The sequence below is a fragment of the Lutzomyia longipalpis genome, chromosome 2, assembly GCF_024334085.1.
Source record: "Lutzomyia longipalpis isolate SR_M1_2022 chromosome 2, ASM2433408v1".
Classification (NCBI taxonomy): Eukaryota; Metazoa; Arthropoda; class Insecta; order Diptera; family Psychodidae; genus Lutzomyia; species Lutzomyia longipalpis.
In genome coordinates this window covers 22,557,809-22,574,154 of record NC_074708.1, presented here as the reverse complement: position 1 = coordinate 22,574,154, position 16,346 = coordinate 22,557,809, and the positions used below count along the sequence as shown (strand labels likewise).

General features: G+C 38.4%; 4 protein-coding genes across 9 annotated transcripts; 2 read left to right on the top strand and 2 right to left on the bottom strand.

Annotated features, from left to right (window-relative positions):
- Positions 1–443: 443 nt before the first annotated feature.
- Positions 444–8,443, bottom strand: LOC129789615 (cytoplasmic dynein 1 intermediate chain). Of its 5 annotated transcripts, XM_055826571.1 has the most exons (9): positions 8,291–8,425; positions 7,821–8,015; positions 7,464–7,750; positions 6,078–6,110; positions 5,840–5,860; positions 4,448–4,495; positions 2,556–2,738; positions 2,115–2,271; positions 444–1,792 (listed from the first exon to the last, which is right to left on the bottom strand). In XM_055826571.1, the coding sequence occupies exons 2-9, from the start codon at positions 7,967–7,969 to the stop codon at positions 601–603; spliced, it is 2,070 nt and encodes a 689-aa protein (XP_055682546.1). In that variant the 5' UTR covers positions 7,970–8,015; positions 8,291–8,425; the 3' UTR covers positions 444–600. The 5 variants fall into 5 exon arrangements, with proteins under 5 accessions (XP_055682546.1, XP_055682542.1, XP_055682543.1 ...); XM_055826567.1 differs by lacking the exon at positions 6,078–6,110 and having other exon boundaries at positions 2,556–2,714; positions 8,291–8,443; XM_055826568.1 differs by lacking the exon at positions 6,078–6,110 and having other exon boundaries at positions 2,556–2,714; positions 7,821–7,997; positions 8,291–8,443.
- Positions 8,444–8,472: 29 nt separating this feature from the next.
- LOC129789565 (LIM domain only protein 7-like) lies at positions 8,473–13,554 on the top strand. Of its 2 annotated transcripts, XM_055826439.1 has the most exons (5): positions 8,473–8,655; positions 8,733–8,894; positions 8,958–12,320; positions 12,396–13,047; positions 13,356–13,554. In XM_055826439.1, the coding sequence occupies exons 1-5, from the start codon at positions 8,586–8,588 to the stop codon at positions 13,471–13,473; spliced, it is 4,365 nt and encodes a 1,454-aa protein (XP_055682414.1). In that variant the 5' UTR covers positions 8,473–8,585; the 3' UTR covers positions 13,474–13,554. The 2 variants fall into 2 exon arrangements, with proteins under 2 accessions (XP_055682414.1, XP_055682413.1); XM_055826438.1 differs by having other exon boundaries at positions 8,958–13,047.
- LOC129789638 (poly(ADP-ribose) glycohydrolase-like) lies at positions 13,132–15,498 on the bottom strand. The gene is made up of 3 exons (XM_055826614.1): positions 15,381–15,498; positions 15,144–15,305; positions 13,132–15,075 (listed from the first exon to the last, which is right to left on the bottom strand). Exons 1-3 carry the CDS (start codon positions 15,411–15,413, stop codon positions 13,558–13,560), a joined length of 1,713 nt encoding a protein of 570 aa, XP_055682589.1. The 5' UTR covers positions 15,414–15,498; the 3' UTR covers positions 13,132–13,557.
- Positions 15,499–15,582: 84 nt separating this feature from the next.
- Positions 15,583–16,315, top strand: LOC129789769 (uncharacterized). The gene is made up of 2 exons (XM_055826819.1): positions 15,583–15,725; positions 15,791–16,315. The coding sequence occupies exons 1-2, from the start codon at positions 15,656–15,658 to the stop codon at positions 16,294–16,296; spliced, it is 576 nt and encodes a 191-aa protein (XP_055682794.1). The 5' UTR covers positions 15,583–15,655; the 3' UTR covers positions 16,297–16,315.
- Positions 16,316–16,346: the final 31 nt, after the last annotated feature.

Genomic DNA, 16,346 nt, shown 5'->3' with positions numbered 1-16,346 from the left:
ACTTTTTTTGGCGCGGATTTTGAGTGTTTTGAACTGGGGACGCCAATCGACGCGGCGTCGCTTTCTGGTCACAAAAAAGGTAATTTCGCTGGGAAATTCGGCGGAAAACGCGAGAAAATTGCGAAAAACTGAATGTGTGAGGGAGACGGATAGCGGTGAAATGCATCCGTCTCATTTTCTCTTCAACAAAATGTACCAAAAAGGGCGCCAATTTCAAAAAATAGTCAAAAAACGCATGAAGATTATATGGGGGAGCTACGAAGGGGGGCTCTGGGGGGAAAATGAATATCGTTGGTGAAAACCGCCTGGTATCAGGAGACTCTATACCAAATTTCATCGCGATCGGACCAACTGTAGAAATACCAAAGAATTTTTCCCTCCCATCAGAAAAACTCCCAAAATCCTCCAAGAAAAATCGGGAAAACTAAGAAAAAGGCAAAATCTTATAAGCTGCGGGAGTATATTTAGCATTTTCAGAGATACTATTTGAACGTTAAAGTGTGACTGTGTCGAGAAAAATGGAATAAATACAATTAATAGTACGATTAAGATTAGAGCACTGCTGGATGGTCTGTGGAAGCGAAAGGGATTCCGGGACCTTTAAATGTGAGGACTGGATGACGTAATGGAAATTGAGGGATTCTGCGGAATGGGTGTCTTCTTGTCCGCCTCCTCAAATTCATCCAATTGATTCATTCGCAATTCATTGAGTGTCCCCGCAAATTTGGTCCATTCATCCATTCTGGGCATGGCCACATGTTCCGCCACATCGTACACATAGATCCTCCCATCGACATCCCCAACGGTCACATGCTGTCCCGTTGGACTCCACGAGAGCCTATTGAGTGCCGGAGCTGCTTCAACAACGATCGACGCCGTTGGTACTTCAGTATCCTGATTGAGGTTCCACAAATCCAATCTCCCATCCCCGTCGATGCTGGCAAAAAGTGCCGGATTGATGGGGGACCACGCCACATCCATTACATAATCTGAATTATCCTCAAATGAATACAGTGGCTTATTCTCCTTCAAACTCCACAACTTTATCGTCCAATCCATCGAGGATGTGAGGAAGAGATGCCCAAAATCAGGACTCGATTGATTGTAGTGCGTCGAAATACCCGTCACCGGACCCAAATGCTTCTCATAGATCTCACTAATGCCCGCACGACTACCATGCCGTGAAGCTGAGTACACAAATCCATCCTCACTCCCAACGACGAAATTGTTAATTTCCGCATTTGGGAATGCCATGCATGTAACAGCAATTGATTTTGACTGTTTATGCTGCAACTCCAGCGTATCCTGTGGCATTGACAACATATCTAAACTCCATGAGCACAGTTTCCCATCTGTTGAGATGGAGATCACATTATGGGCATTCTGGGAGCCAACCATTGACAGGCAGAACACCGGATGTGTATGTGCTGTTGCACTCAATGGGGTCCTCTGAATTGGTGTTCTCTTCTGCATACGATTGTCCCAGAGAACAATTTGCCCCGAATATGTGCCACCGAGTATGAGATTTGGATGAAATTTAGCAAAGCACGCTGACATTACGGCACTCTGACAATGAAAAACATCCTCTGGAGTTGATTTTTTGAATTTCGTATTCCACACAGCAACCACCCCATCGGGTTCATTGTGTCCCTCCTCGTTATTGTGGTAGGAAGCCACAAGGAGCTCTGGGAAGTGCGTTGACCAATCCATTGATGTTACACAGCGATTCTTGGACCATCGATCGCAGTAGAATGTACGATTCAGCGAGAGTCTTGCATGTGACTTTTCATCCCTGAAAATAAAGAGGAAACGTTAGGATTTTTACTTTATAATTTACAAAAAAAAATGAGCAAAAAAATCTTCTTTGATTCGAACCGAGATCTGTCTATTTTTCATTTTAAAAATGACTTTAAAACCATTTAAAGACTAAGCAAAAGCTACAACAGGGATTTATCAAAAAAAAAAAGATAAATCTTTAAATTGACTGAAAATGTGAAATGGAAAATGCATAGAGAGCTTTTTCAACATCGTTTTTCTTTTTCTCTTTCAAAAAATCCTCCAGGGACGATGTTATAGCAACACTGAAATTGTTTTGAGATTAAAATGCCACTCACGTTGCTTCGTCTGTGTCACCTCCACCCACGTAGTCTTTGTAAATGTCCACACTTTCCGACAAGGCTCTTTCCATGATTCTCCCGCTTCTCAGAACAAATCTCTGGAACTCCTCCGAGAGGATAATCATCTGTTTTTGCTCCTCAGACAATTCCACAACTATGTAAAAGAAAATCAAATTTTAGAAAGAAAGAAAATACAGAAGTTTCCTTTTTTTTCCTCTACACGGAATAATAAAATTTTCCAACATTTTTTGCGAATTGTATCGATACAAACGATAAAAACATTATCTTCTGTGCTACTCTGTGAGAACATAATTGTATTATTTAAATTATCGTCAATTTGCCTTAACGATATATTCGCTGTCTATACGAGAAATCATATAAAGAAAACACACGTACGTGTTTAGAAAATCAAAAGAATAGAATAAAATGTTTACTTACTTTCCTTCTTTTCCTCCACATCCTTCTTCTGCTGTTCCTGCGGCGTAACAGCTGGTGCCACCTCGCCAACCCTCGGAAGTCCATGGGGTAGAATTCCGGGTGGTAATTTGGAGTGGAATCCATGATCAATGTGTGGCAGAGAACTTTCTTCATCGTCTCCTTGGGCATCACCAAAAGTAAGCACTGTATAAGTAAAAAACTAACGAGACTAGACACAAAACACATCCAAGCAAACGACTCAGGCTACCCCACACATAATTTAATAAAAAAAAATTATATAGGAATGCTTCCACATTTATTTTCCAAAGTAAATGTGTGAAAAAAGATTTTTTTAAATGCAAAAAAAACACTTGACGTAATACTTGAATTAAAAAGAAAATTTTATATAAGAAAAAAGAACTAATTTGTCTTGATGTTGAAACACGAAAGTCATGCAAATTCACAGCTTTATTTTATTTATCACTTTGTCGACACCATCTTGTTTAAATAAAAGAATTTTCCACAATTAACCATATAAAAACATTAACGAAATAAACCATAGAAAATATAAAAAACACAAACATGCTGGTTTTATACAGACTGTTGCAAAAAATTTAGCAATCTTTAAGTTTATTTTTTTAAAAGATTAAAATTTTTTGTTAAAAAAAATGTAGTTTATTCGTTTCCTAATGGAAAAGTTTCATATTTCAAGTAAACGTTCGGGATACGCATAATTTTGCATAAAATCGAAAGAATAAGAATTTGCCAAAGAAATTTTCAATCTTCCACTAGAATCAGCTGGAAGAACTCTTCAAGGATTTGCCGAAAAAATCTAACGAATGACGTTACGATTTTGTTTTTATCTCTTTTATTGTATGAATAATAAGAATATCTTGTCAAAAATCATCGATGAAACATTAACATACAGTAAAAGAGACAAAGAACACAATTATGACGTCATTGTTTGCATTTTTAAGTAAATTTTTGTTGATCTTGTTCAGGTTGAAAAATAGAAAGTTTCTTTTTAAATTTCTAATCTTTTTTTTTTCTTTTCTACTAGATTCCGCGTATCTCGACTATTTCCTCAAAAATTATAATTTTCCACACAAAAATGAATAAACACCTTTTCTTTGCAAATGATCGCATTTTTTGCCACAGCCTGTATTTTCCTTCAACTGAAATCACGTGCAACAATTTTTTTGTACATGAGAGTGTGATGAGAAAATTTCTTCACATTGAACTTGAGAATTATTTCCAAAAAAAGAAGAATAAAAAAGAGTTTCTCAGAGAAAGAAAAATCTCACGATCATTGATAAAAATTCAATTTCTCCACCCAATTCATTTTGTCTGACCTTTTTTTTTTTGAAACAATTTCTCTCTTGCGTGACATGTTCATCTTTATTTCTTTTTCATTTTATGGTAGGTATACGTTGTAAGAGAATCCCAGAATGGAAGAATAATGAAAAGTTCTTGATTGCGCCACAACACAGATATTTTTTTATTGTAATTTTCCCCGCACAAAAAAGCACCAGAGAGTAATTAGTGACAACAAAATTTTGTTAGTAAAAAGTTAAAACACTTAAAAAGCTTCCAACGTTAGCCACCAATTATATTTAAAAAAAAAATTTCCTTCCCGTGGGATAGCTTCAATTCCCCTCTATGGATTTCCCATTCACGCAACATTCGCACAATCATACAAATTTTCTTTTAAACTATATTTATAATAATGCAATATTTAATCTCAATTAATTTTGCTAATAAATATAATTTATCAAAATTAATTTCTATTGAATTATTTACACAAAAGTAAGTAATGTAATAGAGCATAAAAGATAGAGAAAGAAATTTTACAAGTGAGTCTTTTCTTGCTCTGTTCTTTTTTTCATCATTTGACTTTCTTTTATTTTACCTACCTGTAAATTCATCCTCCCACTCTAAACCGGGATTTAGATTGTATTCATCTTGAAATGAAAAGAAATTCTTACTTTACTTCAAAATGCATTTAAAAAAAGTTTTTTTTCAGTGGTTTTCTTTGGTTTGTTATTTGGATATAATGCAAAAAAAAAAAACAAAACTTTATAGAAGAGAAAAGCAAATAAAATATTATTTGAAAATTGCATTTGGTCATTAAATATGAAAAAATAGTAATTTCGATGTTTTCTTTTTATAGAAATAATTTCAGTGACCTAGCTTGAACGGAAACTGAGATATTGGTGAAATTCATAAGATTTTTTATTTCGAATTTGAGAAAATATTCAATTTCATAAAAACAAAAATAATAATTATCGAAATCGGACAAAAGTGGTATAAATCTGAGTCATTTTGTAAAATGAAAACCATTCTTTTACTATAAAAAACACTTTTATCAAAAAATTAATTGTTATCAAAAACATTTTTTTATAATTTAAAAAAATAATACTTTAATTATTAAAAAATTTAATTTTTTATAATCTAAAATTTACAAAACGTGCATCATTTACAGTGTAAATTCCAAACCAATTAACCCCGATTAAAGCTCATTTTTTTTCATATTTATTGACCAAAAAAAATCTTTTTGAAAATTAAAAGTGTGTGTAAAAGATATAAAAAATATTAATTTTTAAAATCTACGGCTTTCTTTTTCTTATACTTTATTTTCAAAAACTAATTATGTGAAAGTTGTAAAATTAAAAAAAATCAACAATCATTCATTCAATGAGCCACAAATAGAGAGAAACAATCATTTCTTTTTTTCGCTTCTATGAATTACTCAAAGAAAAAAATTTGCCATTATTAATTTTTAAATAAATGTGGAAAAAATCATGTTTTTTTTTAACTAAAAACAAAGTAAAATTAATATAAATGGAAGAAAACGCATTAGATTTCATGCAGGTTCTTGGCACTAAATTATTCTTTTATCGACAGATACAGAGATAAATAAAAAATAAATAAATAAATGAAAAGAGACGCAAAATCGTCTTTTTATAAAATAAATATTTTATCATTCATGCAGAAAACCAAAACAAAACAGCAAAACAAATGACATTGAACAATGAAAAAAAGAATTTTCTTCTTGGGTGAATTGTAAATAAAAGTGGGTGGAGAAATTAAATAAGTTTTGTGAAATAAAATTTAATATAATATAACTTAATAATCTTTCAGAGAAATAAAATTCGCATTAAATTTTTAAAAAGAAATTTGAAAAATAAAATTCATAAATATATTTTTTGCAAATAAAGCTGCGACTCTTATGCACAAAATACAAAGAAAAAAAAATAATATTTGATAAAATAAAGAATGAATTAATTGAACAATCAGACACTTACCGTAATAATCAGTAGCGTGAGCTATTGGGAGAAGAAAGAAAACGAGAATTTTTTAGTATAAAATAATTTCTCGAGCATATCAAACGAGAATAGAATTTTGATTTCCTAGTTGTTCTTTTTTTGTCTAATTTAATATTCTTTTTATTATTATTTATTATGAAATATTTCTATCGCGTCCCTTGTATTTCTGCTATAAGAACTTGTTTTTTCACATCTTCCTTACATTGATTATTTTTACCTTTTCTTGGACGCCACCAATCCTCCATATATCCTGATAATGGTGAGGAGTGGCAAGAAAGAACTGTATTCGTTATTCGTTACTTCATTTTTATATTTTCTTTAAAATAAATTTAACACATTTTCTTCCAGAAGAAACCATTTTTGGTTTTTTTTTTAAACTTTTGGAGACGACACACAGAAGAGTGAAAGAGAGAGAGAGAGTGTGAAAAGTATAGGAAAGCATCACAAAAATATCCTAAAATGTGTTTTCATTTGGGAACTATACAATGTGATGTAATGAAATATGAAAAAGTTGCAGTGATAAATTCTACAACAGGGTGACCAAATTATATAATTTTGAAAAATTAAATAAAAAGAAAGAAATAAAATAAAGTTCTTGTGCGATTCGAACTCAAGACAAACACGACTTGAAACGTGAGTTACTAACGATTATGCTTGATTATGATTGATTGATTGATTTTTTTATTATAGAATTATACATAATGAGCCAGACGTAGATTAATATGACATCCATTTGCTATGTGTATGTATAATCCTGATAAAAAAACTAATATAAAATAACACTAATTCTAATTTAACTTAAATCTAACTTTTACCTACTATTGATTATGCTATAAATTTTGTAAAATAATTGATTTAAACACTTATAAATGAAATGTAAGTTAATAAGAAGAATAATTAGTTTAAAAGAAGAGTTCTGTGATTGGCTGAAAACTTCGGGTGAAGCATTCTCATTGGCCAATTTACAATCATTATAGAAAAACCTGGTTAAGCCTCGTTGCAAGGTTATTTTGAATCGAATGTGAGTTAGTTTCATTCGAATTTTAAAAAAAATTGGGATGAAAATTATTAAAAGAAGTTCAAGTCATAATCTTGTGCAGAAAAAAAGCTTTAACCGCTTTAAAAACATTCTTAAGACCAAATGATGACTTGAATGTATAAAAAGGTCATAAGTTGAATCTCATAGCTCTTAAAAATCATAGAACTTTATTTTTTGAATAGAGAATGGATATAAAATGAATAAAGTTGAACTTTGCAAATCCAACTAAACCAAAAATTGGGGCATAGAATTGGCCCATATACAGAATCAATATTTTCTTGGTCACCCTGTCTATAAACGTGAAGATGAAAAATTCTTCTATATTAGAGATATATGAATATAGTTTTAATGTGCATTACGAAGGAAGATTGATTGATTCCCAATCCACAGACGCTCACCCCCGTGCAAAATGAAATTTAATTCATCTATTGATTGCATCTCACAAAAGATTGCTGCGCGCCTCAAATGGGGAGCATCGGTGGGTTGAGGAAATCGATAGATGGCAAAAATACTTTGGAGTCCGGGGGTGGATTTTGTGTAATACCCAAAAATAACGACACTCACCATCTCTCTCATGTCCTCCGGAACTGTTGGTCTGCGTCTGTTTGGTGTAGACAACAGTCTCCTTCGGCGGGATATTGGTCGTCTGAACAGCCACCACGCTCAAATTGACGGGTTTTCTGTTCTTTAGACTCCCTGGCTGGACACCATTGAGGCTTGTTGGCTGAAGGCTACCATCCGGTGTATGGGTGGCAGATGTGTCTGAGGCAGCAGAATTCACCGAAGAGAGCGAAGATAGAACTTCGGACACAGGAGCAACGCCCAAGGACGACAACATCTCATCCAGATCTCTGTGAAAATTAATTTTTATTATCAACAAAATGTGTTAACGTTTATTCATTTTTTATGCCTAATTCTTACTTTCTGTTGTCTTTATCGTGCCCAGAACCGAGCCTTCCGGCCGCTTCTTCCATGTCTTTTTGTTCTTTTTCGCGTCGCCGTCGATCCTTCTCCTCCCTCATTGCTGCCAATTTGGCCTTTTTTCTCTCCAATTCTGCTTTTCTGTCCATTTTTCAGCCTCTCTTTGCTCCCTGTTTCCTTTGAAATGCAATCAATCTGTGAGAAAAAAAATCATTTGATTTCCGGACAAGTGATGATGTCATCAATCTTCAAAGAGAGAACGCCCAAGATCTTGAACTTGAAAAAACTATCATCCCAACGTGACGCCCCACAGAAAGGACATGAAAAGGATATTCTGGGACACAAAGAACATCCCTCGGGAGGAAAAGTTGAGAGAAAATGAGGAAAAATCAATAATCCGGGAAGGAAAAGTATGTCGCGTGGAAAATCCCAGGATTTCATGTTTTTCTTTGAAAAAATATCACCCTTACCTAGTGTGGGGGATGAATTTACAAATTACACATCACTTTTGGGCGACAGAGTGATTTTCACTGAGAATTTTTGCACAAAAACTACAGAGACCTTTTTTCACCCAACGCCATTTAATTTTCTCCGACTCCACCCGAACATTGACACCCGATGACAGCTGCGTGTAAGGCCGAAGAAAGAGCGCCAAAAAAATCTCGTTTTCACAAGTTTGACAGCAATTTTGTTTGGCTGCGTTTATCTTTCTATTCTAATTGTGTTTTCAGTGAGTTTTAATGCCCAATTTACCGTGAAATCCCAATGGAAGTCCCAGTTAGGAGTAAATTAACAGATGCAGTGCGAAATTCAGACATTGCACGCTTGGTTTTGGGTAAGAAACGGCCATGAGAGTGTGGGAAGGAAACTTACTAAGGTGCAAGATTTTTTTTGTTGATTCCCCCAAAATAGGATATCACATCAATGAGAGTCCGGAAACGGTGTACCTGGAGTTTGCAAAGACCAATCAGTACTTGCAAGAAGACTACCATATGCTACAGAATGGCTACAAACCCAGAGATTTGCTGAATTTGATTCACATCATTCAGGACTTTCACGAAAGCAAACGCCTAGGTTGGTCTCATTGGGCATCTCGTGGAATTTGCTGAGTCTGATTGTTTCTTTTCTCTCTTCCAGTATCACTTTACAATCAACAGAATGGTATTCAAGATGCCAATACATCGCTGACGCAGAGTCTAAAGAGAATTCTCGCTATTCAGAGTGCGAAGAAGAGTCGACCAACAAAGAGGCGCTACTCAAGCGTCAGAGATTCCTTTATTGTTCTCAATAATTCCTCCGATGTGTCCGACTGTGAGAATGAAGCTAAAAAATCCCGGTACACACATTCATCCCGATCGCCATCATATGTGCTCAATGAGTTCAATGAATTGGTTCCCGGACAGAAGGGTAGTGAACAGAAGACGTCCCCAATACAGCCATCCCCACGGCCAGACACAAGTACCTCAAGTATTCCCGAGAATAGAATATTCCGGCAGCCACAGCCAGTTGTGGAGAATGTACCTCACTCATCACAGGCAGAGCCACCGGCTCAGAAAGTGGAGGAACCACCAATTCCACTGAAACAGAGACTACGGAAACACATCAAAAAGCCAGAAATCTACACGGATGTGCATACAGAGAAGAAGGGACAGAAGAAAAAAATAAATATAATTTCCGATGAGAAAGTTACAGTGGAAACTGAGCCTGTGATGCCAACACAAACCATGTTTCCCGGGAATCCCTTCTTTATCCCCTCAACGGGATTTTCCAATTTCCTAATTCTCCAGACTCTGCCCAAGGACCAAGATGCCACCAATACAGTGCAAAATCAACTAATTATGCCAGAATTTGTTCCAACAAATCAGTCCATTGTGAATTTTCCCTTCCTGCAACTCCCGGATGGGGAGAACTGTGGACAAATGGGGCAGATTGTTGATTTACCAGTTGTCCAGGAAGATGGTACATATCCCCCCACCTTGAATGAAATGAAGGAGTCCACGCCAAAGAACACCGAAAAGCCCATTATTAGTATCAAAAGCCAATCTACGCCCCGTCGGATTCATTCCCATGTCCGGGTGCTGAATTTCAATACACCCAGCGGGAAACTACAGACAGATACATCAAGCCCCATTGTAGCTGCACCAGCTTGTGTGGATGCCTCTAAAACACCACACGTGAGGAAGAGTGCGAAGGAGTGTGCACGAATTCTATCAAATTCCCATCCGGATCCACCTCCGGAAAGCAAATCCGATGAAAAGATGCGTGAATGGATGTTACTGAGGGAATCAGCGAAATCCCATCAATGGGATCAACATCTCAGGGCTCTAGAGCGTGAAAGGGAGACTGAAACGAAAATGCTGAAGAAAAATGCAAAGACAGTGAAGAAGAAGAAACCCACGGGACTCGATATAAAGGCTCAAATGCTGGAGGATGCACTCAGGAGTGGTAAGAAGGAGCAATCACACGTGGAGGAACGGAAGGAAGAAACCCCTGAAGCGCCCAAGAGGGATATTGTTGAGAAAACAACGGAGGTGCAGGCACCAAAGAAAGTCGAAGTGTCTCCCAAAGTTGATCAAAAGACTGCAGAAGATGAGGAACGTGTAGGTCAAGAGGAACCTGTGATGACCATAGATGTTGCCACGGAAGTAGCCGATAGAGCACCAGGGGTACAGAACCTTTTCCCGGAACCTCAAGCACCTGAAAAGAGTGCAGAAAAGATCTTCAGCTTGTCTGCATTGTTGGAAACACCATTCAAGGATGAACTTTTGGCACAATTCCCCGCAACACCGAGATTCCTCATACCCAATTGGACACCCGCCATCAAGGCACCCTTTGGAAGTCTACCAGAGAGTGAGATTAAGCTTCCGGAATTAACAACGCCACTCTTCCCCATTACGCCTGGCCTCAAAGTCACTCCAGAGCGGGAGAGTCCACAAATTGGACCATGCAATCGTCCCACAGACTACTCCTCGAGTAGTTCGTACTATAAACCCGACGAATCTGAAGATACGGATCAGAAAATTGAGAATCTAATCAAGGCAACGCGCAGGAATCGTGCTGAAAGTGAGAGGGCCGAAGAGACAGGACAACAAGTTATTTTCATTGCAAAGACACCTATTAAAGTGGACAATCCTGCAGTCCTGGAGCGTGTTAAATCCTTCACAGAGGCAACAACAGATCTGCATTATAACTTTGTGTTTGGACCAGACTTAACGGGGGATCAGGAAATGTCATCGGACTCATCATCAAGTAGTGAGTCATCGTCGTCAGATAGCAGCTCATCATCTTCATCGGATACATCATCTTCATATGATGAAGAAAAAGATCAGAATTGGGTGTCTCCGGAAGATCCACCAAAAACGAATCAGCTAATAAATGATTCTGGTGAAATACGATTCCCACTGCGGAATTGGATGACACCCAAGAAGATCCTAGATGAGGGTGTTCAGGAATCAAAGGTGGAAGTTAAGATACCCCAGGAACATGAGGCTCCCCAGGAAGTGCAAAAGCCTGAGGAAAAACTTCCTAATGACGTTTGTCAAAAGATGAAGCTAATTAGTGATCTCGAAAAGAAGCGCTTGCGAATTGTGGAGAAGATGAAAGAGGATCAGAAAGCGGGTACAGGTAAGACTGCTGCTAATAAGTCAGGAGTAGTCAAGACAGCACCAAAACGTACCGCAGCTGCAAGAAATGCTCGAACTACAAAAGCCAAGGTGAGTCCTAAGAAGCCCACAACCCCGAGGAAGTGCGCAAGATTGGCACAAAAGAGGAAATCAAGACTTGAAAGTGCCCAGAAGGCATCCGAAGTTGCCAATCAGAAGCTAGTAATGGAAAAGAAAGAGCAGGAAAAGCTAGAACAGGAACGAATGGAACATGAGAAGCGAGAACAGGAGAGGAAACAACAGGAGCGAATCGAACAGGAACGTAAAGAGCAGCAAAAGTTGGAGCAGGAAAGGAAAGAATGGGAAAAGCGAGAGCAAGAGAGGAAGGATAAAGAACGAAAAGAGCAGGAAAAGAAAGATAAAGAACGAAAAGAGCAGGAGAGAAAGGATCAGGAGCGTAAAGAACGAGAAAAGAAGGAACGGGAACGAAAAGAGCAGGAAAGGATTGAACAAGAACAGAAAGAGAGAGAACGAAGGGAAGCGGATCAGAAAGAGAAGGAACGAAAGGATCATGAAAGGAAAACTCAGGAGCGGAAATCACAGGAACGAAAATCCCAGGAACGGAAATCTCAAGAACGAAAGTCCCAAGAACGGAAATCCCAGGAACGAAAGTCCCAGGAACGAAAGTCCCAAGAACGAAAATCTCAAGATCGAAAATCGCAAGTACGAAAGTCCCAAGAACGAAAATCTCAGGAAAAACATATCCTTGACAAGAAGCAGCAGAATGACGCGTCCAAGAAGAAAGATCAGGAAAATGATAACAAAAAGAACAATAACAAGGATCAAGTGAAAAAGGATGATTCACAAGACGCTGCCAAAAGTTCTTCCTCCCTAACAGGTTACACAATCCCCAAAAAAGTACAAAATCCCACAAAAACCTCATACTACCGTGAAGTCTTTGGATATTCCTCAGGTGATGAATCTAGTCCTGAATCACTGAAAAAGCCTCCGAAAGATCAGACTGAAAACCCAAGTTGTGATAGTGGGGCAAATGTATCCATCCTGGCTATGTTGGAAGAATCGTCGTCATCGAAAGTGGAAGCTGATGAAGCATCCATAGAGAGCAGCGTAAAGCCTCCTGCTGAGCTTCAGGCAGCCCCAAAGTCTGATCTTCCTGTAGCTTCTGTGTCAATTCCTGCGAATGTTCCTGTGACGCTTCCGACTGTGGAAGAAGGTGAAATTGAAGACTCCGATGATGAAGAAGAACTAACTCTCGTGACGACGAATAAAGTCATTGAGATGCAGCACGATCCCTCTGTTAAGCCTCGAGATTTTCATCACAATGATTTCAATGCCGATGCAATGTTCATGAAGGTTGTCCTGGAGGATTCTTCACGATTCCAATTGAGTCTGTGTGATGCTGTGAATATTCACGAAGTACGCCCACAAAAGAGGAGCTACGCCACGCGCAAGACTTCCCCAAAGAAGGCAGCTACTGCCAAGACGTTGCCTGTTCAAGTGCCTGAAGTTGCTTCCCCGCAGGAAAGTGAGGACAGCAAGAAGTCAGCAATAAAGCCAAAAATTAGTCTCAAGTACAAAACATCGGCGGTGAACTCCAAGAATTTGTGAGTAAATATTGGGCCTTCTTTTTTTATCAATTTAATTTATTTTTTTAATGGCACTCGGTGTTTGAAAAAAAAAAACTCTAATTTCCTCAACGAGAGTACGTTTTCTATTTATTTACAAAAATACATTAAATACAGTGACTTTTATAATTGGGATTAAATATTTGGAGGATATAATAATGGATTGCAAAATGAAATTGAATGGATTTCTCCCTGAGAAACATCCTTCTTTCCATTTTCCGGGTGCCCCTTTGCTTCCCCATTTCAATTGAATAAAGATTTTTTTTCAATTATTTTTTTCTTTGTAGGACATCGTCGATTAGCAAGAAAATGTATTCATCCCCCGGAGGTACATCCCTGCCCAAGTTTGCAAAAAATCAAATTGATGTTGTTCTCCAGCATATTCACGGCTCGGAGCGGAAGTGAAGGGAAAGGAGAACTTTTATAATTTGATATATAATTTTTTGTTCCCTTCGAGAATAAAAAGAAATGAAGTAAAAGTAAAAATTTCTAAAGTTTCTTAAAGAAATCCACAATCTTGGGCTGTGTCTTTGGGGGTGGGATGATGCTAACGACCATAGGTGGGGGTTTCTTTTTGTTTGGATTCTCCCGGGTGTAGTAGTCATCTAGGCAATCAACGAGCGATGGACTGTGATCATCTGAATCTGGGCTTGGGGTACTGTGTGACGATCCAGGGGAGAATTGAGACGTCTGGGCGCTTTGCACAGGTGTCGGATTGCGAAATTTCTGATAGATATAGTCGTACAGGGTGTACCCGGGGAGTTTCTTGCGACTGAATTCACAGAGAGTTCGCCAGATTTGTTGGACGGTGAGCTGATGCTCCACGAGGAAGCTAAATAAGTCGTCAATATTGCTCTTTAGGGCAGCATCGCCGAATGTGAAGTAGACAAGATCTCTCCGTGTGAGCGTGCATACCATAATCTGTAGCAGGGACTTTAGCTTGCTGTCCCCATTGAAGGCACCACATCCCCAATTCCCCGAAGCAACCGCCGCAATGGGTTTCCCCCTTTCTGGCGGTAGAAAGCCCACGTAGGCCTTATTGAGCTCTCGAATCATGAGCTTTGCCTGGTACTGTTGCGCCTCCTCGGCAAAGTGGAGTGCATCGATGGCCACAATGTGACACTTCCGACGCCCACATCCATCTCGTGGGGTGTTATCGATAAAATCTCCCTTCCACTCGAAACTCCCAGCATACCCCGAGTACTCACTGAATTGTTCAACTCCAATCACATGCAGAGCCTCCGTGCGGTCGAGAACTTCCGTAAAGAGGCGCGATATGAGTAATTCGGGGCAGATGACAAAGCGAATTTCCTCCTGAACACAGCCTGATGCGAGGACGCCACCCCCGACGAATTTATTGGCGAAATCTACCTGCAGTAGCCCCCTGCCGTCCTCCTCAATCGTCCCATCGGTCCGGACTTCCACGCGAATGCCATGAAAAGTTGCCGTGGATTCATCCCAGCGCGGCAAATATCGTGGATCGACGAAACGACGAGAGAATGTAACGACCCCCGTTGGCATCTTCCCCACGACACGTTTGAAGTAGTGACAGATGCACTTTATCTTTTCCAGGCACCGATTCTCCGTGGACCCAAAGAGCCTGTTGAAATTAATATCAGGATAATTCCCATATTCCGATTCCCACTTTGATGTATTCCTCCGTGGGAATGTGCAAAGGAAGGCATTGGCCAGGAGGCAGGCAATTTGTTCCTGACTTAGGCTAATTGAGTGATTCTGTCCCTGCTTCAGCAGGGGAATTCCACTGGGAATCAGGTGGGGCAACTGCAGAGCTAGTGCCATAATTTTAGGCAGAAGTACGGTGAAGAAAGCCTCAGAATCATCTTCGTCCGCAAAGAGTTTGTGGAGTCCTCGGAATGACCATGTCTTGGCGTATTTGCTGTTGTACGACAAAATTGCCGTCTCCAATTCCCTGCTTGAATTTATTGGTGGCTGAAGAGCTGTTTTAATGAGATCCCACCTATTTACAACTTCAGATGTCCCATCAGACTGCAAAGGAAGCATCCAAGATTTAATGATAACATCTTAATCTAATCTACTGAAGTTCCTTTTCTCACCTTCCTCAGAGGATACTGACTCATTGAACTACATGGCATCCGGACATGATTAGAATCCCACTTTGGAGTGCCCCTCCGAGGTATTGGGGGCTGATTTTGCTGTACTATTGGAACATTGTAGAGCACTGTGTGATTCCCAGTGGGATAAATAACTGGCCAGTACTGGAAAAAGAACGTAAAAACCAAAGATATCAATTTACAAAGAATTTAAGAGTTTCCCTAATTCATCATACTCACAATTTTCTCAAAAATATCCACATTTTCTTGCATTTCTTCACGGAAAAAAAATTAAAGGTCTTCTTTATTTTCGTTTTGAAGCTTTTGACATTTCGTCGACTGCATCGACAACTGTCATATTTTCCTAGCTCACGACCACGACACATTCGAGAATTGATGACGCAGCCGATGATTCATGCTGTCAGTCATGGTCAGTCAGTTTTGAATTTTTTCCTTTCAAATCAAAACAAACAAAAACAGAAAACGTGAAAATTCTCGGATTATTGTCTTCTAAAATGTCCAGTGCAAAGGAAGAGTATGAAATCCAACACTACGGATTCCCCCTGGAGCAATTAAAATTCGATAGTGAGTAAAATATAAAGCAAAAATTGCTACAAAAACAAACTCAACAAATTCTTTTAACTTTGCAGCGAAAGAAATGATAAAGCACGAAATAAACAACGCAATGAATAAAATATTTTTATCGCTGAAGAACAAAAATGTTACAGACACAACTCTAAAGAACAAACTGGAGGTAAAGAGGGAGAAAATTATGGGAAATATGCAAAAAATCATAGATAGGAAGTTCCAAAAATTGAACGAAGCCATCGATAGGCATCTAACGATACCTCCGTATGTTTTATTGCCGGAAAATCAAATGCACGACATACGAAATCCTCAGTACACAGAGGCGGATGAAAAGGAGCTGAGAGAGCAATTTGAAGAGAAGAAAAAGCAATTTGAGGAGAACATTGCTCTACTCCAGGAAGTGAACAAAATCAATGAAGCATTTTTGCAACTAGAGCCTGCGTTTAACACGGAGAACGCACTCCATGCCATATTGCAGGAAGCTTTGGGGGAAGGTATGGACACAAGTTCTCTGAAGAAAAACTTACGAGATATTTCAGAAATCGTGGACAAATTACAAAACAAATAAAAAAATTAATTACATATCAGCTTTTTTTTTAAATTCCTCTGTTCTATTTT